The 23,786-nt window shown below is 40.4% G+C and overlaps 1 protein-coding gene across 2 annotated transcripts in view; it reads right to left on the bottom strand.

Moving 5' to 3' along the window:
• Positions 1–22,102, bottom strand: part of armt1 (acidic residue methyltransferase 1) — a 92,986-nt gene extending 70,884 nt beyond the window's left edge. Inside the window, exons 1-5 of one of the 2 annotated variants that reach the window (XR_009654284.1) lie at positions 22,037–22,102; positions 17,548–17,653; positions 15,964–16,205; positions 10,463–10,628; positions 419–1,464 (exon numbers count right to left, since the gene is read on the bottom strand). Coding sequence is in view for 1 of the 2 variants with exons in the window: in XM_060916353.1 (XP_060772336.1) it covers positions 661–1,464; positions 10,463–10,628; positions 15,964–16,205; positions 17,548–17,653; positions 22,037–22,092 (1,374 nt within the window). In the remaining variant the exon portion in view is untranslated. Of the gene's footprint in view, positions 1–415; positions 1,465–10,462; positions 10,629–15,963; positions 16,206–17,547; positions 17,654–22,036 lie in introns of those variants that run through there. The other variant, XM_060916353.1, reaches the window with a different exon arrangement.
• Positions 22,103–23,786: the final 1,684 nt, after the last annotated feature.

Raw genomic sequence — 23,786 nt, 5'->3', positions numbered from 1 at the left:
TGAAAACAGTTGAGCTCTTTAGAGAAGCTATAAAACTGACCTTCCTTTGAGCAGATTGAGTTTCTGGAGCATCACATTAATTTGTGGGGTCGATTAAATGCTCAAAATGGCCAGAAAAATGTCTCGACTAGATTTTCTATTCATTTTACAACTTATGGTGGGAAATAAAAGTGTGACTTTTCATTGAAAACACAAAATTGACTGGGTGACCCCAAACTTTTGAACAGTAGTGTATGTACTGAAAGTCTTTTCTACTTTTGCAACGGCCAAGAGATCGTTAAGGTGTCGATAATTGTAGTCGCCGCTCTAGTTGGGTATTGCGGTTTTCATTCACGGCTTAACAAACTGAATATCTAATAGGCGTGGGTGTGTCCCCCCTCTGGTTGTTTAAAAAAAAAAAAAAAAAACAACACACAACCTTTGACATTCCTTTATGAATATAACAAAAACGCAAGTCCAGTTCCATTGAGTCACTACTGCGGGACATTTTTACCTACCTGGAAAAGCGTCACCTGATAAGACTCTGAGGTTAAGAATAAACAAAAAAGCATTACGAGAGAAATTATTCAGGCTTGTAATGAAGGAAAAAACTTAACTTTGTTTCTCTCTCGATCCCTCTCTATCTATTTATTTATTTTAAATCTTGTTCTCTTGACATGTTTAAGCACTTGGCTGCTGCTGCTGCTGTTCTTCAAGTGGACTGCAGAACTGAATGACTGCGTATTTGCCGCTGGTCATCCACTCGGCGTCCTGACAGGAGAGTTTCTCCGCCTGGCCCGGCTTTAACCCGACCTGCACGTTAGCCTTCAGAGTCCGGAGGCTGCACAGCGGAGCGGGCAGGAAGCCCCGGAGCGCTCGGACGAAGGGCACCGTGTGCTCCCACATCCTGTCTCCAGTCAGTCGGCGGTAATTCAGGTCTCCTTTAAACAGGATCAGATCGGAACCCTGTAGAGTGGCGTAGAGATCAGCGGCGTCCGCTGGCATGTCGCAGAACTCGTGCGGTAAAGTCCAAAAGCGATGGTCGTGATACGACCACACCCCGTCTTTCACATAGCGCTTCCACTGGACGCCACAGGACGACATGTGCTTATGATTGGATGCTGCGGTTTGAGAAATGGTCCAATCGAAATCCCGCTGGTTGACGTCGGAGACGAACCACGGGATGGACTTGCCGTGGAAACGGACTTCCTTCGCCAAACCGACGGAGACCATAAAATCTGCCAGTACCAGATCAGTGACGAGCTCAAAGCCTGCGTTGTCTAGAATGACGTCCAGTCTGACACCGGGTTTCTTTGTTCCTCCAGAACCTTGGACAGATGACGTTAACAAGGACCAAACCTTTTCTGAATCGTCCACTAGGATGAAGTGCTGCAGATCAGACAGAGAATCCATCGGGCTGGTCTTCTGAGAGTTTTCCACGCCAGCGGAGATGGATAGATCACACCTGTTTCCCCACAGGGATACCTGGGAGAAGATCCGAAAGGACAAAAATCAAATCAAATCAAATCAAATCAAATCAATGGAAGGCCAATGAGGGATTATTGAAATACATCTGGAGAAGTTTCGAGCAACACTGGTTTAGCATTTATTCGTTCATTTAAGTATTTCATCTTCGGTAGCTGATTCTTCTTGGTCTGAGCCGCTGAGGTTTAAATGACATTTAGTTTGGGAAAGCGAGCCGATCCAATACGGAGTTATTTTACATACGTAACCAAACTTTTGAAAATGTTAGCCACGTTATTTAAATGTTGTGCAATAATCATATTTTGGCTCCTGATTCAAGCCATAAAGCTTTTTGGATGTCAGTGTCGGAGCGCGACGTTACCGTAACTTTTTAAGCAGTAAGATTTTTCACTCGTCCTGACCTGAACTGCGAGTGGCCTAGTGGTTAGCACGTCCGCCTCTCGATTGGGAGATTGCGAGGTCTACTCACAGTTGGGTCATACCAAAGACCATCATAAAAATGGTTCCTACTGCCATCTGGCAAGGCACGCTACAATACAGATGCGAGTAGGAAGTCAAACTCTCGCGGTTACCGGAGGACACGCCCCCCACTGTAACCCTAGCTATGTAATAGGCGAGAGACTGAAGGCTATCGAAATGGAGATCGGTGCCGCCCTATGGCGCAGGAAGGACTTTAGACTTTAAGCCTGACCATAACCTTTTTAATTCTGATGTATTTATAAGTTCAATGACAGGAAACTGTTGAACAAAGTTTATCAAAAATCAGGGTTTCAGTCACGTGACTTTCCTTAGCGGTTTTACCAGAAGTGAAATAGCTGGTGGTCTAATATGGAATCAATTTTGTGCCAAAATGTTCATACAATACTTTTGAAATATCAAACAAAAACGACAAATCAAAATACAAAAAAAAAATCAATTTTCTTAGACTGTCAAACAAATTATTCGTGTAATCGTGCAAAATATCAGTCTATTACTCTTCAGAAACCTTTTATTTTTGTTCCGCGTCTTTCTCGGTTTTGTTTGACGTAATTTATTTTGGTTGCGATTCCAGCTTTCTCGTTTGCGCTCCCTGACTTTTTGCTTGCAGTTTTGGCACAAACTTGACGTGTGGGTGGGCTGTCCAGGAATGCATTCCCATTGGCTAACTTGTGTTTGACTGACAGCTACGCTCAGCCATTCCCTACTCGGATTCTGGCGGACTGTTTGACGAGTGACCGATCCATTGACGGTAAACAAGGATTGAGTGGACTTCAGTGGCGACTATGATACTGAATTAATTCAACAAAGTGTAAGTACGGGACAAATGTGTTGTACGTGTTGCAGTAGTACACATTATGCAGGCGTGTTTAAAGGCATCGTGAGGTAATTTCAGCAATCGGGCTATATCATGTGTCAAAATGTCGGGTTTGGTGGGTTATTCAAGCCCCTCGGTTTCCCGCGATCTCAGTGTCACGATGCGCCCGCTACAAGCATTTAAAGTTGACGTGCACAGCCAAATTTAGGCAGCCAGCCGTTAACTAGGTCAACTTATGTGTGACGTCATACCAGTAACCTCCCTTGGGTGATGCTGGCCTGTCGCCATGTTTTCTCTATAGCGTGCGTTTACCAGAGTTGTTTACATTGCGGATTTTGTGGATTTATTCAGTTTGTGGATAGTTTTGAACACTCAAAACACTATGAAATGATGTATTAATATTCTGTGATACAAAATGCCTAATCGGTGTATTGTGTTTGGCTGTAACAACGAACACTGAACACTATTTGTGACTGTTGTTATCAATGGATCTGATTTCAAGGTCATGGCTAGGTATTGATAGAAAAAAAATATTTTTTTAAAAACACAATGTTTTAAGTGTTTCTATGTATCAATCATTAATCGTACAAAATGATTTTCATACATTTATGTATTTGTCATATCTTTCTTTGTCACATGAAGTGTTGTCTTGATAACATATGTGGCACATAATTTTAGCAAATGGATGACAGAAGATTAATTGAAAGATTTATGCCACAGAGCTGCCTTTAACTAATAATTATCACTTATTACTGACGATTGTACGTTTACTAAACAATACAATACAAAGCTCAATACTCCCAGCCTATAACATACTGAATATCAAGTTAAAATCAACCGCAATAAAAGGAAAATGATGAAAACTGGAATATCAAGGGGTCTACTGTATCAGAAGGCCCACTGCATTTCGCGAGATCGCAAGCTGTCAAGTTGCTAGAATTCAATCTTTCTAGCTATACTTTCACCCCCTACAGCTATCAGTATTACACATAATCATAGATTAATCACACAGCATTCTAATTCAAGTGAAAATGGTCTTTAAAAATACACACAAGTAGTGATTTAGTCAGAGAAACCAACCAAAACAAGTCTTCAAGTCGCCGGTCTTCTTCATTCTCGTCTTCGTTTCTGTCGTCGTCAGAACTGTCCTCATTTTCTTCTGAAGATGAGCGCTCAGGTTCAAATCTGTAAGGCTGGATACCACCAGGACATTCAGCTGTCAAAATCTCTACTTGTGGGCCATTTTCTTCTTCTGTATCGGTAAAATCAAAGCTAATTTCCTCAGCATCGCTCCTATTTTCTGGTGTGTCCGCCATTGCGACTGCACCGAGTGGTTACTGGTATGACGTCACGCAGCTGTTCCATTGACCGAGAGGGGGCGCTGCGAACGCGGGAAATTTCAAGTGATGGGCATGACCAAATAAGGACCGATTACAACCGCGGGAAGCTTTTGAAAAATCGACGGTCAATTTATTTCGAATCTCGAAAGCATTCTGGTGCAGAATAATGCGACTTTTATCGCCACTGCGTGACGCCTTTAATGTTAGCAAGACAGCTATTATATTGGGTAGTGGAGCCAAGGCTAACATTTGACTTGCCACGAAATATCTGCATAATGTGCACTACTGCAACACATACAACACATTTGTCCCGCACTTACACTTTGTTGAATTAATTCAATATCATAGTCGCCACTGAAGTCCACTCGATCCTTGTTTACCGTCAATGGATCGGTCACTCGTCAAACAGTCCGCCAGAATCCGAGTAGGGAATGGCTGAGCGTAGCTGTCAGTCAAACACAAGTTAGCCAATGGGAATGCATTCCTGGACAGCCCACCCACACGTGAAGTTTGTGCCAAAACTGCAAGCAAAAAGTCAGGGAGCGCAAACGAGAAAGCTGGAATCGCAACTAAAATAAATTACGTCAAACAAAACCGAGAAAGACACGGAACAAAAATAAAAGGTTTCTGAAGAGTAATAGACTGATATTTTGCACGATTACACGAATAATTTGTTTGCCAGTCTAAAAAAAATTGACTTTTTGTTTTTTTGTATTTTGATTTGTCGTTTTTGTTTGACATTTCAAAAGTATTGTATGAACATTTTGGCACAAAATTGATTCCATAGTCTAAACGGCTGCCGTAGCACAAACAACTAGCGATAAGTTATCAGAGTACGCTCGTAATCTAGAAGCCACTGCTGGCTTTAGATGTATTCAGAAGATCGCCATGTGCAATGGAATCGACCCCTACAGTCTGGGAAAGAAGGATTTATCATACGATCTGGAAAACGACCCTTCAGTCAAGTTCCCCGACATCTCGAACTATCTGGTGTTGCAGACGTCCTTCTACACCGCAGAACAGATGAAAGCGTGGAAGAGTACGGAGGCTTACAACTTTTTTTTTTTTTTTGTACGTGGCTGGGTAAAGGACCTCGCTATCAAGTCGCTGCCCAATGAATCCTGGATTGTTTTTGCCCGTCTAAGTATGATTTTTTTAAGCTTTTCATTCGCGTCTTTACAACAAAGTGCAAACAAACAACAGTTGGCTTGATTCTCACTCGTCTTGGCTCTTATCTCTCCGCTAAATCATTCACAAAGATCATCAGAAACCCCTTTAAAGACCTGGATCTTAGTTAAACAAGACGGAGAAGACGTGATCACGGCGCATTGTAACTGTACGGCTGGGGAAGAATTTTGTCGCAACCTTCATGCATATGGACTTTGTGAGGAGGAAACAACGAAACAGCTGGAGAATCAGCTTTAGCGCTTCGGGACTTAAAAAAGTAGCGTAAAATAACGACACACAGCAAGAAAAGTACTTGGAAAACACTAAGGACAGAGCTGAGAGGGAAATACAAACCTTTCACCAAGTGATCGCCGCAAACTCCAGCACGCTTCGACTCGGCTCCCTTCGATTTCACTGAAAAGCCGCCTTTCTCCACGTCTTTTTGTGAAATCCTGCGTTTCATTAGTTCACGTTGAACCCTGAAGAAACTTTTACCAGTTTCACGGTTTGATCGATTCGCTACAAACAACCTAAAACAACGCAAGCGTACGGCATTTTTCATCCGAGCAATGAACCGTCTCCATACAAACGCTTTGTCAGCTGAGCTTTGGTGGACCACCAGCTAAAGTTTTGAATAACTAACGAGGCAGATGTGACGTCACGTGAAACCCAGTAATAAGTAATGATCATCATTATGCTTTAAAGGTCCCATGGCATGAAATTTTCACTTTGAGGTTTTTTAACATTAAAATGAGTTCCTCTGACCTTCTTAAGTCACCCCAGTGGCTAGAAATTTCATAATGTGTAAACCAAACTATGCCCAACATTTGAGAATGGCGCGTCAAAACGGCGCGTTGATAAACTCTTCCCTTTACTATGTCAGTAAGGGAGATGATCCCCACGCCCCCCCTCTGGATTCCCACCCACTGTATGGATTGCCCCGCCCAGTTGTAGTGAGGAGACCATAGAGGGAGGACACAACAACATGGCATCACCTAAGCGAGCGAAACATGGAAGTTGCGCTGTACATGGATGTGACAACACAGAAAGGAGTCTGTTTTTACTGCCGACGGGAGAGCCCCTGAAGACGCAGTGGCTTAATTTTATTTACTTCAATAATACGCCGTCGAGTCTACCTAAGACGGTGCATGTTTGTCGGAAGCATTTTCCTGATGAATGTTTCCACAACTTGGGACAGTACAGGGCAGGTTTTGCACATCAACTGTCACTGAAGCCTGGGTCCGTACCAAGCATCCCTGCCGCATCAGCAACAAACACCGAACAAGTAAGTGTATAACTTAAGTCGTTTTGCCGTGTTTTAAAATCGGTGCGTTAGCCTTGCAATGGCTACATTAGCTGTGCAGCTAACCGCTTCCTGCAGTTAGCCAGGTAATCTGCGCTACAAAACTAAAGAGCATGCAGCATGCTCTGTTAAACTGAGTTTAGTCTGGAAATTGACTGTAACTTATGAGCTTATGTTTGACTATTGCTCCGCAATGCATGTCTTCTGTTGGATAAGCGCTATGTTGCTGTAGTTGCTGCTTCTATCCTCTTTGGTTATGGAGTGCGTGTTCAAGCCTAGGGTATTATACGTTCGTAAACTACCACTCCGAACACTCTCACTCTCTGTTCTCTGTGTCCTGTTGAGTTTACGAAAGGAGTCCGAGGAAGAACGGGGTTGTCTTAGCAGCGTGGCTACAGGCGCTGATAGCAGCGAGTATGTGTGTGTGCAGCTTGGTCAAGTCCCTCCCCCCATGGCCCGCCCCCACCCTCTACCCTTCCCCACCTCCATGCTTCTCATTAGCAAAACGACGCACTGGGAAAAGCGCTGAAATGGGGCTTTCTCCCAGGAGGCTATATTTACGTGCCGAGGGTTCATTTCGAGAAAGGCTGCGGATATAACATCCGGAAACCTCCACGAGCCCGTTTAAAGCATCAACAAACCACCATGCCATGGGACCTTTAATGATTTATAAATTTTTCAAAAAACCTCAAACTTTAACTGTAACAATAAACAAAAACTATCCAATTCCCCATTATGGTGCGCATGTTATTGTTCTAACCCATTACCTGATCTGTAGTTTTAAGAGTTTGACGCACCCAAATTCAAAGCTTCTGCAGGAAATAAAGTTAAATCCGGATTAATCGAGCAAAACTTGAAGAAGTATAAACCAGAACGTCAAGGACGTAGTCGCTCATCTGGCCTTCCGTCAAAACAACCATGACGACCAAACCGCCAAACAGAACTGAAATGTGACGATGTGAGAGAAGACCCACCTCCACCACAAACTGTTTACAACAGCAAAATCAACAAAAGGACTACATTTTGTTCTTCCAGAAAAGATCGACCCAAAACGTCGATCAGATCTAAAGTCGCATGATAAATCTGAGGGGGGACACAATTCTAGTGAGAGGCCTGGAAAATTCATTCATTTGACCTAATTAGTAACTCGTCAGAAAAAAAAAAAAAAAAAGACAACGACCATGTGTGGAGTGACGAGTTCTTTCAAACAAAACAATCGGAACGGAAATCCGTGGAGAACTGACGGAGGAGATACGATTTAACTGAATTGTAGACGACGGATGCCACGCCATGGTAACAGCTCATCAGTCTTATGACCAGATGAGCTAATTAATTTGAAGAAAACGAGTTGGACATGATCAGGGCAACAGAGTCACGTTGTGAATGAAAACAACTCAAAGTGAGTGAGTTCAGCACGGTCGTAAAATTCCCCCGGAACGTGAACCATACAAAAGAAAAATACAACAAATGTCCAAATTAAATGAAATGAAGATACACCAGAGATATTTATTTTATCAAGATAAATGATCGACATTTTCCCAATTTTGATGAGTCTAGTAATCTATAATTAGATATTACGACATGGTTATTTTTACACACGCACGTGCTGTACTCGGCTTCCCCGGAATTTTGTAAACAGTAACACGGCCGGATCACTGAGGGGTTTAACTAGTTTTGTTGGAACTTTATTGATGTAACTCTTGAATAATTACTATAAAAAATTGTGATTTAACAAATATTCAACTCGTCCTGTTGGACAGGCAGATGCGGATTTGACTTGTCCGGACCAAACATTTGGTTGTCCCGGACAGTCGGACTACCGTTAACGTCAAACCATGAATGTTTTAATTTGATTAAACAGGTAACGGGTAGAAACTTGCTCAGCATGCGTTAATTTGATTATTTTTTTGGACACAATCTCAGAGGAGATGTGCGACCCTATGAAACTTATCCCGTCCTGTCTAGTGACACAATGGTTTAAATCAGGGGTTTTCAAAGTGTGGGAGAGTCAGCCCCCCCCTCGGAGAGCAAATAAACAACAGCGCCCCCCCTTACAATTTTTGTTGTTGCTATACTTCATGTTCCATTCGTCTTTTTAAAAAATGGTTGTTGTACACATTATTTTCTTTTTCACATTTTAAACATCTGTGCTTTTTAAAACATCTTGTTTTACATATTTCAAACATCTCACAGCATCGTTAGCTAGCACCTCTTGGCAGACAACACACTGTGGCAGTGGAGCATCTTCAGATCCAGTCCATGAAAATCCAAACTTTAAATAATCGTGGTCATACTTCCTTCTTTTTTCAGTCCCCCCAGGATTCCGCGGGCCTTTTTTGTGATTGTTGTGGGCTAAAATGTCTGATGTTGCAGGAGTTTCCAAAAAATTGCGATGAAAGTTGCGGTGTTTTTTAGGTTTTTGTTGCGATTACATTGCGGGAGGAAGTGAAAGTTGCGAGAAATTGTTGCGATTTTCTCTTTTTGTGATTAAAATTGAGTGATATGTTAAATATTAAGTTATTACTGAAAAACTATTGATTAAAAAAACAAAGACACTGAGAAATGGTCCTATAAACAACTTTACCAATATAAAAGATTACCAGGACTACAAAAATGCAGAAAAATAGGCTTTACTTATCCAAATGCACCTGTTGGTTCAAAAGTTAAAGTGCAGAGAACCTCACAGCACAACATGAAGTTACCTTCAAATATAATATAAATGCCTCAGCTTTCATGTAAGAAAAAAAAAAAACAACTATTAATACTAGTACTGTGTGCAGGCAGTCTCTCCTGAAGACTAAATTAAACAATTATAAACTAATAAAATAAATGGCTCAGGCTTCATAGAAGAAAAAAACAATTTGAACAGAATCTCACAGTATGATGCTGAAGCTGCCTAAACAATGGAAAATAAAATACCATTTTGGCAAAAATGTTGGCATCCATTAATTTCTTGTATTAAGTAAAAAATAATGTAAAGTGCGCACAGTCCTTCACTGTAAACATAACACACTTTCAGTAACAGAATTTAAGCCTACATAAACACTGACTCGCGCATGCAGTGTTGCCAGATACTGCTGACGTTTTCCAGTCCAAAATATGTTCAAAACCCGCCAAAATGCACTTGAAACCACCCAATCTGGCAACACTGCGCACATGCTGCTTCTCTTGAACGCATACACGGAAGTAAGGCGGAAGGTAGTTTGTCGATGTCACCTCAAGACGACGCCAACGATTGGTCAAATTTGCGGGAAAGTTGCGGTGATTGGATATAATTGCAACACCGCCCTGAATTCGCAGGGATTGGTTGAATTTGCGCTGAAGTTGCAAATCGCAACATCCTGGAGGCTCTGTTTTTTTGCTTGGCCCAGACTCCGTCTCCTCACTCACTGTAGCTTTAGGTACTAAAAATTGATCCATTTTGTCTCTGGTAAAGGCTAGCTGAAGTTCGCTAAATGTCCGCAATAGTAACTTATTCTGGTTTATTTTTCCTCACGTTGCGCCCCCCCGAAGAACTCTGGCGCCCCCTAGGGGAGGCGCGCCCCACACTTTGAAAAGCCCTGGTTTAAATCATGGCCTCATGTGAGCATGAAAATGGATGGATTGGGGTGCCAATACTTTATGTCCCGGGGAAAGGGCCATTTGATGTGTACACGTTATGATCTGACCGCCTACTACGTACCGAGTGCATTAAAGCAGGTCTGTTTTACTGTTCATAAAGTTACAACCTCATGAGTCAAGCTGTCGCACCAACATTATTCTCGAGTCCAGAGGTTACAGATGTTACAGTTTCACAGTTGCTCAAACCCCCGCAAAAAAATCAGACCGATTTAAGACTTCCATGGACAAAGCGTCCTGGAAAACAAGTTACAGCTTGTGCTAGGGTATACCAACCTGCAGAAACCTGAGGAAATGTTCGAAGAGCCATTTCTCATTTGCGTTCTCGGCGGTGGCGAGGATCTCTCGTAGGTACGTACACAGCGAGATGATCGCTTGCTGGGACTCGAAGAAGCTGTTCGTCTTTCCTTCCTTAAAGGCGTCAAAATCACCGATTGGAGGACTTTGATGTGGGGAGGGAGGGGGGGAGAAACAGTGTATTGTTGATTGTTATAGACTTATCGCACCAAACAGGAACGTATGGGTGGAGCTAAAAATAATGCACACCATTGATTGGTCAAGTGAAATTATCATATGTACAGTTGGTGTCAACAATACTAACAAACTACAGGGGCACCAATAGTAACTGGATCAGACACGAGACCTCACGCTTTATTAAAATCTGTTTTAAATGGCTGAGCTCACAGCATGAGTGTGCAGATACAGCAAAGCATTAACATCGAGCATGCTAACATGCTAAGCTAACAGCTAGCATGCTCAAGCTAATTTGCTAAAATGCTAAGGCTAGCATGCTAACAGATATATTGGGGGGCAAGTGGAGCAGCCAAAGATTGGGGGGACCCCTTGATTGTTTTACTAACCCTGAAGTGTGCCAGTGGACAAGACGAACACCTCGATACTACTTAATCATCACTAGCTGCTTTTTTTTTTTTTTAAACCAACAAAAGAAACCATAGTCCACTTCACCGAGACTCATTAACTTAGATTAAATTGGACTTAAAGCATATACGCAGAACCATGGCCTCACTTTCATTTATAAATGCCTTGAGACCTGAAGAATGGCACAGGAATGGTTTTAAGCGTTAACAATAAATCTAATATCGTAATTTTTACGATTAAAGTGATTTATATAGGTAGCGGTCTGAGTGAACGACCTTGACGTCCGTAACGTCACAGCAGGAAGTCTATCGGTCTCCTCGCCATTTCCGCTATACTAAAACACAGAGCTGGCTGCAACGCCGATCCTCCATTTTGAGCCAATTTATTTCTCGTCATGCCACGTAGATGTGTTGCTGGCGGGTGCAGCAAGACGACAGAAGGTGGATTTATGTTGCATTCATGGCCCAAGAATGTTCAAACTGCAAAGATTTGGACGTGTTTTGCAAGAAATTCACGGATTGGGCGCCTACGAAGTGGTCTCTCTTCTGCTCTGCACATTTTACTGAGGACTCGTACGAGACCTCTGATCTGTTGAGGAGCGTTGGCTATAAGCCCGTATTGAAAGAGGGTGCAGTACCAACAATTAAAGGAAAAGAAAACAAGAAAAGGAAAGTTAGTTCAGTTGCACTAGTTCTCCCGGAGCGTGAGCCAAGGGCTGTTGCTAAAGCCCGGGACGGAACACATTATCGCTCGGGCAGTGACCTCCCCGCGGTTGTTGCTAAAACCAGTGACGTCCCGTCCTGGGTTTTAGTAATTGCCTGAGCCGAGCAGTAATGGCGGAATACACAGTATGGAGAATGAGTGGACCAGCCGTCTTACAACCCTGATTCCAAAAAAGTTGGGACAAAGTACAAATTGTAAATAAAAACGGAATGCAATGATGTGGAAGTTTCAAAATTCCATATTTTATTCAGAATATTTTACACAGATGACATATCAAATGTTTAAACTGAGAAAATGTATCATTTAAAGAGAAAAATTAGGTGATTTTAAATTTCATGACAACAACACATCTCAAAAAATTGGGACAAGGCCATGTTTCCCACTGTGAGACATCCCCTTTTCTCTTTACAACAGTCTGTAAACGTCTGGGGACTGAGGAGACAAGTTGCTCAAGTTTAGGGATAGGAATGTTAACCCATTCTTGTCTAATGTAGGATTCTAGTTGCTCAACTGTCTTAGGTCTTTTTTGTCGTATCTTCCGTTTTATGATGCGCCAAATGTTTTCTATGGGTGAAAGATCTGGACTGCAGGCTGGCCAGTTCAGTACCCGGACCCTTCTTCTACGCAGCCATGATGCTGTAATTGATGCAGTATGTGGTTTGGCATTGTCATGTTGGAAAATGCAAGGTCTTCCCTGAAAGAGACATCGTCTGGATGGGAGCATGTTGCTCTAGAACCTGGATATACCTTTCAGCATTGATGGTGTCTTTCCAGATGTGTAAGCTGCCCATGCCACACGCACTAATGCAACCCCATACCATCAGAGATGCAGGCTTCTGAACTGAGCGCCGAAAACAACTTAGGTCGTCCTTCTCCTCTTTAGTCCGAATGACACGGCGTCCCTGATTTCCATAAAGAACTTCAAATTTTGATTCGTCTGACCACAGAACAGTTTTCCACTTTGCCACAGTCCATTTTAAATGAGCCTTGGCCCAGAGAAGACATCTGCGCTTCTGGATCATGTTTAGATACGGCTTCTTCTTTGAACTATAGAGTTTTAGCTGGCAACGGCGGATGGCACGGTGAATTGTGTTCACAGATAATGTTCTCTGGAAATATTCCTGAGCCCATTTTGTGATTTCCAATACAGAAGCATGCCTGTATGTGATGCAGTGGCGTCTAAGGGCCCGAAGATCACGGGCACCCAGTATGGTTTTCCGGCCTTGACCCTTACGCACAGAGATTCTTCCAGATTCTCTGAATCTTCTGATGATATTATGCACTGTAGATGATGATATGTTCAAACTCTTTGCAATTTTACACTGTCGAACTCCTTTCTGATATTGCTCCACTATTTGTCGGCGCAGAATTAGGGGGATTGGTGATCCTCTTCCCATCTTTACTTCTGAGAGCCGCTGCCACTCCAAGATACTCTTTTTATACCCAGTCATGTTAATGACCTATTGCCAATTGACCTAATGAGTTGCAATTTGGTCCTCCAGCTGTTCCTTTTTTGTACCTTTAACTTTTCCAGCCTCTTATTGCCCCTGTCCCAACTTCGAGATGTGTTGCTATCATGAAATTTCAAAATGTCTCACTTTCGACTTTGATATGTTGTCTATGTTCTATTGTGAATACAATATCAGTTTTTGAGATTTGTAAATTATTGCATTCCGTTTTTATTTACAATTTGTACTCTGTCCCAACTTTTTTGGAATCGGAGTTATATTTCTCCGCTGGATATGCTTGCCTCAGCAGCAATATCTTGCCCTTACGTGGAAGAAGCAAATGAACGGAGAACTGAACGAACAAGTGAAAGTCAGATTGTTTCAAAACAATCGGCCACAAGTAGCGAGAACACAGACGGGTAAGCTCCGACTCTCATTTGGATACAAAACAACAAAAACGCGTTGTTTACCTGCATTTAGATTAATCCATGTAACTTGTATTGTGTGTTTAAGTTCGCGGTATAAGATTATTTGCTTCAGAATGTGATTGTCTCAGTTCTGATTATTTAATTAGCCTTTTACGTTTTATCAGTGAAAATGCATGCATGTACATGTATGTTGCATGAGTTATAACACTGATCCTGTTTTAATGAGAGTCAACCCACAATCAATGAAGTCAAATCAGTCTTATTTGAGCAAGTCAGTAATGGTATTTCTTACTTTCACCATTAATTTTTATTTATATGACTTTGGTCTATAGCTGTCAAAGGCCTCGGCCTTAAAACTGGTTCCTGCCGTGAAGTCACGTACTCAGGGCTGGCTGGCTCAGCGGGGCAGCTCGAACGCCAACTTTGCAGTCGATTTTAACTCTCAAAAATATACGTGTTATTTACCAGCTGGGAGGTCCGGATCATGAAATACCGTGACCGAGGTCTTGAAAGTACTGAGCGAGGCCCTCTGGGCTGAGGTCAGTATTCAAGGCCGAGGTCACAGTATTTCACCATACGGACCGACCTTAAGCTGGTAAATAATATATTTATTTTTTTCTTTACCAAATTCTAACAGAAAACAAGAGCGCCCGAAAGGGAAAACCGAGCCGAGCCGCCATTTTGAATCCTCATTCACGGCTGTAATGCAAATGGCTTCCTCCTCAGTATACAAGTGCACTTCCATGGCAGGAAAAAAAAACTACATTTTGCCGCCTATGTAGTGCCCGATTTATACAAATAGGAGTCATTCATGATTCAGCCATGTTTTTGCTCGGCGTTCGCAACAGTTAGAGGTTTTTAGCTTTCTCCTGAAATGTTTTCTTTTATTTCTTCTTCCTCAGGGTAGTAAAACTCACTTTCGCTGTGAACACTGTCGTTATCGCTATCCATGCTGTAAAATTAATGCTATTCTCCTGAGAAATGCTGGCAAACATTTATAAGATTTTTGATAATCTTATAAATAAATCTTATTTAAAAAAATAGATAAATGTTGACAAAAAATGCTACTATGTTTTTTGTTGTTGTGAACGAGCGAGTCGCCAGAGGTCCGTAACCGGGGTCCGTACCATAGGATACGGACCCGCTCGCCAGCCAATCAGAGCGCAGGATTTGGACCACGAAAAAAACAAATATATATGTTATTTACCAGCTGGGAGGTCCGTATGGTGAAATACCGTGACCGAGGTCTTGAAAGTACTGAGCGAGGCCCTCTGGGTCGAGGTCAGTATTTAAGGCCGAGGTCACGGTATTTCATCATACGGACCGACCTTAAGCTGGTAAATAATATATTTATTCTTTTCTTTACCAAATTCTAACAGAAAACGAGAGCGCCCGAAAGGGAAAACCGAGCCGAGCCGCCATTTTGAATCCTCATTCACGGCTGTAATGCAAATGGCTTCCTCCTCGGTATACAAGTGCACTTCCATGGCAGGAAAAAAACTACATTTTACCGCCTATGTAGTGCCCGATTTATACAAATAGGAGTCATTCAGGATTCAGCCATGTTTTTGCTCGGCGTTAGCAAGTTACAGGTTTTTAGCTTTCTCCTGAAATGTTTTCTTTTATTTCTCCTTCCTCAGGGTAGTAAAACTCGCTTTCGCTGTGAACACTGTCGTTATCGCTATCCATGCTGTAAAATTAATGCTATTCTCCTGAGAAATGCTGGCAAAAATTTATAATATTTTTGATAATCTTATAAATAAATCTTATTTAAAAAAAAAAAAAAAAAGATAAATGTTGACAAAAAAACGCTACTATGTTTGTTGTTGTGAACAGCAAGTCGCCAGAGGTCCGTAACCGGGGTCCGTACCGTAGGATATGGACCCGCTCGCCAGCCAATCAGAGCGCAGGATTTGATGGAAAGGGGACCGCGAAAAAAATAAATATTTTTATTCCCATTTATGCAGCATACAAGAGTCAACGATGGAGATACTATCCACTCAAAAATGTATTTAAAAATAAAGGTTCTGTGTACATCCTTTAAACAACGTCAGCATGAAGCAAAAGTAATTGCTCCCAGATGTTAGCGCTCATCTTTCACGTCCTTTCCCCTTCAGTGAATTCCCTTTTCCTGACGTGTACTATATAATAATTATTAACAGAAAAATACATAAAACTAAGAAGAAAAGCATTTTTCAGATGTTAGAATGCAGATTAACCTCAACACTGTGACTTACTCAGATAGTTCATACTGTACTGTGAGGAGGAACCTCCTCCTCAGTAAAAAGGTTAACCTCACCTTAGCCACAAGGCCTCCTGGATCCTCCTGTACATGTAGCACTCCACGTACAGCCATGGCGACTTGAACCAACTGACCGGCTGCCCGTCCTCCATCAGATCCTGTTGCGTCTGCATGTACCGGTTCCACGCTTCCGTATCGTCCGCATCGTCGGTCAGGAGCAACGCAGGTTTGTCCGTCTGCAGCTCGTTCCTCAGCTTGGACAGGAAAGAGATGGCTCTTTTCTCTGCGTCCACGCCCACCTGTTGATATGAATTACTGGTTTAGCTGGACTGGACTGTGACGTGATCTCAGATTTGTCCGTTCCGCTTCTCAACGATGTTTTTGAACTCAGGATTAAAGCACGGTGGTGGCAGCATCGTGCTGCGTTTTACCAAACTCCAGAACTTTCATTGTGACAATTTTATTGCTAAATGTGTTCCCTGAATGAATGGATGTCGACCTATTTAAAGAACAAAAACACCTGCAAAAGTTTTTAACTGATCTGTAAAATTATAACATTACGTACAGCTAATAACATTCTATATACACGCTATACGTAAAGACTCTGCAGTGTGCGGCAGCTGAATCCTAAATGTATCTCATGTCCTTAGTATTTGCACTTCGAAGGGTATATAAAATTCTACACACCCTACATAGTTCTCTGTTTATCCAATACAGACCCATTTTGGGACTCAGCCCGTATCCAAGTGCTTTAATCAGCGAGCCAGGTTTAAAAAAATTAAATTAAATTACCTTCTTGATAGTTCTTAAAGCCTCACCATTGTTTTTAATATTAAAGCATCAAGATTAAAGCACGGTGGTGGTAGCATCACATTGAGAGTCACTCTCGGTCGCTACAAGTTGGTCCTGCTCCAACTTGTCCTACAAACCTAACCCTGACCTCTACACTCCGAGGCTCTTGGAGGTGTCTCCACACACTGGATTTTGATTCGACTCCGCCCAGGTAGGAGGAACCGGATCAGGTCTGAGCCACGTGTTCAAAATCCAAACCCTGACTGATATTGATTTTTTTTTTTCTAGGACGTGATTTGATCTCCTTGGCTTTTATGATGCCGTTTGTTCACGCGGTACGTTCTCGAACAAACTCTGGAGTTGTTTGAAACCGCAGCTAGGGCGGGGAGGGGCGGGGCAGGGAATATTTATGCAAGTGCATTTTCACTTTAAAGTGCAAACTATACTGATATTAAAAGTAGTACGTTCAACACAATATGATCCATTATAACAAGATACATTTGTTTGCGAAAGTTTGTGCACCCCGGTCAAAGTGAACTTAACCTCTACGACAAACTTTTTTTTTTTTCTGTTAATGCAAAGTAACCGTGTTTAAGAAAAGGAAAAAAAACCTCAAACGCCTTCTTCAGGCGTCCGTACAATTCGCAATAGCCTTTCATCATCAGGTTTTCAATTATTAAATTAGCATTAATCCCGTTCTGAGGTGCAGTTAAAGAACTGAATTAACCCGATGAACTAAATCACGATTAGTAAATCTGGCTGGCGTCATTTACAGAACCCAGGACGCGACAGTGTGCGTGCTAAAACATGAAGCAACAATTTCTGCACATGAGCTTTTCTTATTTTTACCTCTCCATGTTTCTCGAAGAAGTTGTTTTTGTTTCGATGAATGGTATCGATGACTTTGGTGAGGATCGTCGGCAGCCTGTCTCTCACCGTCAGATACGCAAAAGATCTTTGAGGGGGGGAAAGAAAAATAAAGATATATGTGTACCATAACACACAAGGAACTCTGATGAGGGTGTGAAGAAATCAGATTCAGATGTTCCTGTGGTCATGTGACTATATAAGGATTATTACAAAAGTAAAACATCAGCTCACTCATATAAAAACACTTAAAGTGTGTATAATATTTCGTATATATCAACAGTTACTAACACACACACACCAGTTTATGAAATATCAAGGCAGGAAATGCAGAATATATAATAAAAGTGCAGTGTATGTGGGCGTCATTTGTATTTATTCTTTTTTTTGCTGTGAAATTCTTTTATTTTAATTTGTTGATGTGTAGACTGTATGCACTTGTACATATTTGTTCTCTTTTTTTCTCTCCACCTTTTTCGTCATTTATTTCCTTTTCTTTTTCCCCCTCATCCTCTCACAAGACCAGCTTTAATACACAATAAAATGGAAATATTATACAGTATATATGAAAAACTATAACCTTTTTTTTTTAAACACGTGGCTAACAAACTCTTGACTTCTCAGATTTGCACTTCATTAGAAAATATTTTTAATCCTTGAAAAAAAAAATGATAATAGAACAGTGACTACAATTATCGACACCTTTTCAGATTTACCAATAAAAACAATTTTCCAAAGCTGAGTTTCAGTTCCAACAGTTATTATTGGTTAATCAATCAACCGGAAGACCCGCCCTCGCCCTTTGATCTTGTCATCCGATGACACAGCTCGTTACCCGAGATGGAATTTTTTTCCGCACGATCAGCAATTTTTCGGAAAACCCGGACGTTATCATCGCAGGTAAGCATGGTGGAAATTCACCGATATTTCATGATCTCCTCGTCCAAACCTACTTTGTTTCTCACTCTTTCATTCGACAGCCGCCATTTTGTATCTAAACGTGCGTTTGAGAAGTCACTCACGTGAGGTGTCGATAATAGTGATCGCTTTCCACTAACGGTGTCCACCATTATCGACACCCTGCGGGATTAAGGGACATTTACAACTGTTATGGATCGATCTTTGTGTAACATTGCTGAAGTAGAACAATGAAGTACTTTAAAAAAAAATAAAAAAGTGCTGTGATTTATTATAATTTTTTTTCTGATTCATAACAGAATGGAATGTTTATAGAGTATTTGGAATCCGATTGCAATAAATAGAATTAGAGCAGAATTAAATTCCGAGCATATAAAAATGACCTGCTTGAAATATTCAGATTTTTCGATTCCATTCAGAATTTTTTTTTTTTGCAGTTTGTTGTAAATCTCTACCACATATTACAATATCAGGAGACATTTTATATTTGGGTTCGAGGAATGATATGCGACCTTTGACCTGGATGTTCATGCGGTTACAGTGTCGATTTCCTGTTGACGTTTATTGGTAAACGACAAAACTAGAAATTAATACAAACAACAACGAATGATGAACAAAATGTGATCTACGAAAATACTGAGAAAGCGGGTAGAAAGTGGAACAAAAAGATTTTCTGACGCAGATTAAACATTATCGGTTCATTTGTTTACAAACATTACAATTACGTCCTCATTTACATAAACACCGACATCCAGATATTTATATAAAAGATATTTTGGACGAAATATAAAAGTCTGTGGAAAACAGAATTTAAATCAAAACTATGTTTTGTTAATATACCGATTATTAATTTTTTTAAATAAGCAATTATCTGGATGTCGATAATTGTAGAACAGCGTTGATAACTGTGGACAAAGGTGTCGATTATTGTGGAATGGTGTCACGTGATCTGATACGCGAAGTAATCAGGAATCAACTCTTTTTTTTCCCCCCCAGTGGAAGTTTGAGTAATTATTCATGCACAATTTACGTATTGAAAGTCTTTTCTACTTTCGCAACGGCCTAAAGATCGTTAAGGTGTTGATAATCGTAGTCGCCACTCTACTATAGTTTATTACTTATATTTTCATAATTTTTTTTAAAATTTCCTTCCAGTTTATTTTCTTCTCTTTTTTTCACCGTCTCTTAGGTGTGGCTTTAATACTCTAAATAAAATAAAAATAAAAACATACTAAAAATGTACACAACTGCACTTCATTGTGATAGCAAAGTATTTTCTTGGTGGATTTGTACTAAAAACAACAATCACATTAAAAAAAAAAAAAATCTTTAAATTTTTATTCACTTTCCAAGTACTCATTTCAAACCCAAAATATAAATCACAGACTCATTTTATTCAGTTTGCAGTCACCAATTAATCAAATTCACATTTTTTTATGAGTTTGATTCAAAATCTGACAGAATAGTATTACAGCCCCGATTCCAAAAAAGTTGGGACAAAGTACAAATTGTAAATAAAAACGGAATGCAATGATGTGGAAGTTTCAAAATTCCAAATTTTATTCAGAATAGAACATAGATGACATATCAAATGTTTAAACTGAGAAAATGTATCATTTAAAGAGAAAAAATAGGTGATTTTAAATTTCATGACAACAACACATCTCAAAAAAGTTGGGACAAGGCCATGTTTCCCACTGTGAGACATCCCCTTTTCTCTTTACAACAGTCTGTAAACGTCTGGGGACTGAGGAGACAAGTTGCTCAAGTTTAGGGATAGGAATGTTAACCCATTCTTGTCTGATGTAGGATTCTAGTTGCTCAACTGTCTTAGGTCTTTTTTGTCGTATCTTCCGTTTTATGATGCGCCAAATGTTTTCTATGGGTGAAAGATCTGGACTGCAGGCTGGCCAGTTCAGTACCCGGACCCTTCTTCTACGCAGCCATGATGCTGTAATTGATGCAGTATGTGGTTTGGCATTGTCATGTTAGAAAATGCAAGGTCTTCCCTGAAAGAGACGTCATCTGGATGGGAGCATATGTTGCTCTAGAACCTGGATATACCTTTCAGCATTGATGGTGTCTTTCCAGATGTGTAAGCTGCTCATGCCACACGCACTAATGCAACCCCATACCATCAGAGATGCAGGCTTCTGAACTGAGCGCTGATAACAACTCGGGTCGTCCTTCTCCTCTTTAGTCCGAATGACACGGCGTCCCTGATTTCCATAAAGAACTTCACATTTTGATTCGTCTGACTACAGAACAGTTTTCCACTTTGCCACAGTCCATTTTAAATGAGCCTTGGCCCAGAGAAGACGTCTGCGCTTCTGGATCGTGTTTAGATACGGCTTCTTCTTTGAACTATAGAGTTTTAGCTGGCGACGGCGGATGGCACGGTGAATTGTGTTCACAGATAATGTTCTCTGGAAATATTCCTGAGCCCATTTTGTGATTTCCAATACAGAAGCATGCCTGTATGTGATGCAGTGCCGTCTAAGGGCCCGAAGATCACGGGCACCCAGTATGGTTTTCCGGCCTCGACCCTTACGCACAGAGATTCTTCCAGATTCTCTGAATCTTTTGATGATGTTATGCACTGTAGATGATGATATGTTCAAACTCTTTGCAATTTTACACTGTCGAACTCCTTTCTGATATTGCTCCACTATTTGTCGGCGCAGAATTAGGGGGATTGGTGATCCTCTTCCCATCTTTACTTCTGAGAGCCGCTGCCACTCCAAGATGCTCTTTTTATACCCAGTCATGTTAATGACCTATTGCCAATTGACCTAATGAGTTGCAATTTGGTCCTCCAGCTGTTCCTTTTTTGTACCTTTAACTTTTCCAGCCTCTTATTGCCCCTGTCCCAACTTTTTTGAGATGTGTTGCTGTCATGAAATTTCAAATGAGCCAATATTTGGCATGAAATTTCAAAATGTCTCACTTTCGACATTTGATATGTTGTCTATGTTTTATTGTGAATACAATATCAGTTTTTGAGATTTGTAAATTATTGCATTCAGTTTTTATTTACAATTTGTACTTTGTCCCAACTTTTTTGGAATCGGGGTTGTATTATTATTATTATTAAAGTGGGACTTTCATTACAAACATGAATATTAAATCTATTATCTAAAAATGTTGAACTCTTTTTTTTTTTTAAAGAGCATCTTAATACAAGTTAATATTTTTGATAAAAGCTTGCAACACATTTTCTCTGGCTTGGTTGCACTGCAATAATAAATAATTGCCCAAGTGCCTGCAATATACAGCGACTAAATCCCAAATATCTCTCACTCCCTACATATGTACACTAAGTAGGGTACACATTAACAGCGTCTACACGCCCTATATAGTGCCCTACTTACCCAATAGGAACCAATTTGCGATTCAGCCACATAAAAGCGCTTTAGCAGGCTAGCCAGGCAGCGAACAACAAACACTCTGAGCTCTAAGTAAATATTATCTCCTGTTTGACAGTGCTCAAAGTCTAGATATCTTCCTAAATATTAAAATAAAGCTGTAATTAAATGAAATGCAACGTTCATACCCTTCAAATTTAGCTGACAGTGACGGTGGAGGAGTAAAATCTTGACCCGCCGCCATCTTGGCTAACGTTAACAGGAAGTGGTTCTGAATCCTTTAAAAAAAACTTTATTTAAAAAGGTCCAACAACAAAAGCGAATTTTCCTTGAGATTGACCAAAAATGTAATACTTATATGTTATGAAACATTTATATTTTGAACAAAATGATAAATTTACCAAAAAAAAATGTTGCTAAAAATGACTTTCGAGCGCTCTCTACTTCACGCCGTAGACAGCACTGCCCTCTAGTGGTCGCGTGCAGAATTCTTTAATATGAAATCATTTCATTAAAATATTTTCATGATGTTATAATCTTTATTAAAATATATATAATGGTGTTACAGTGTATATAAAGTCCACAATAATATTAGAAATTAATTTAATTATGCTATTATAAACAAATAATATACACTAATAATTACAATGTTATACAAAATGTACATTTAAAAAAATAATAATGTAGTTATGTTTTTATTTTATTTAATATTAAGAATAAAAACAATTTAATTGTTTTACAGTATGTGTATATACATGCATTTGTATATGATTTTACAATTTTTATATAAATGTATACATTGCAAAGCTAAGTAATGTTAGGTTTTGGGGTTATTTTTGTTTGGTTGTTTTTACAAAGCAGAGCAGGATTTCATGGAACATACTTTGACAAAGAGTAACTCAAATATTAAAATTTTTTAATGTTTAGAGATAAAAAAAAAGGACTAAATAATAAAGATACAGTGGTGCTTGAAAGTTTGTGAACCCTTTAGAATTTTCAATATTTCTGCATTTATTGACCTAAAACATCATCAGGTTTTCACACAAGTCCTAAAAGTAGATAAAGAGAACCCAGTTAAACAAATGAGACAAAAATATTATACTTGGTCATTTATTTATTGAGGAAAATGATCCAATATTACATATCTGTGAGTGGCAAAAGTATGTGAACCTTTGCTTTCGGTATCTGGTGTGACCCCCTTGTGCAGCAATAACTGCAACTAAACGTTTGCGGTAACTGTTGATCAGTCCTGCACACCGGCTTGGAGGAATTTTAGCCCGTTCCTCCGTACAGAACAGCTTCAACTCTGGGATGTTGGTGGGTTTCCTCACATGAACTGCTCGCTTCAGGTCCTTCCACAACATTTCGATTGGATTAAGGTCAGGACTTTGACTTGGCCATTCCAAAACATTCACTTTATTCTTCTTTAACCATTCTTTGGTAGAACGACTTGTGTGCTTAGGGTCGTTGTCTTGCTGCATGACCCACCTTCTCTTGAGATTCAGTTCATGGACAGATGTCCTGACATTTTCCTTTAGAATTCGCTGGTATAATTCAGAATTCATTGTTCCATCAATGATGGCAAGCCGTGCTGGCCCAGATGCAGCAAAACAGGTCCAAACCATGATACTACCACCACCACCATGTTTCACAGATGGGATAAGGTTCTTATGTTGGAATGCAGTGTTTTCCTTTCTCCAAACATAACACTTCTCATATAAACTAAAAAGTTCTATTTTGGTCTCATCCATCCATAAAACATTTTTCCAATAGCCTTCTGGCTTGTCCACGTGATCTTTGCTGCTTGTCTGCAGTTTGCTAATGTTCTTTATGGAGAGCAGTGGCTTTCTCCTTGCAACCCTGCCATGCACACCATTGTTGTTCAGTGTTCTCCTGATGGTGGACTCATGAATATTAGCCAATGTGAGAGAGGCCTTC

This window comes from Neoarius graeffei, chromosome 3 (assembly GCF_027579695.1).
Source record: "Neoarius graeffei isolate fNeoGra1 chromosome 3, fNeoGra1.pri, whole genome shotgun sequence".
In the NCBI taxonomy this organism is placed as follows: domain Eukaryota; kingdom Metazoa; phylum Chordata; class Actinopteri; order Siluriformes; family Ariidae; genus Neoarius; species Neoarius graeffei.
This window is presented reverse-complemented; position numbering and strand designations above follow the sequence as displayed.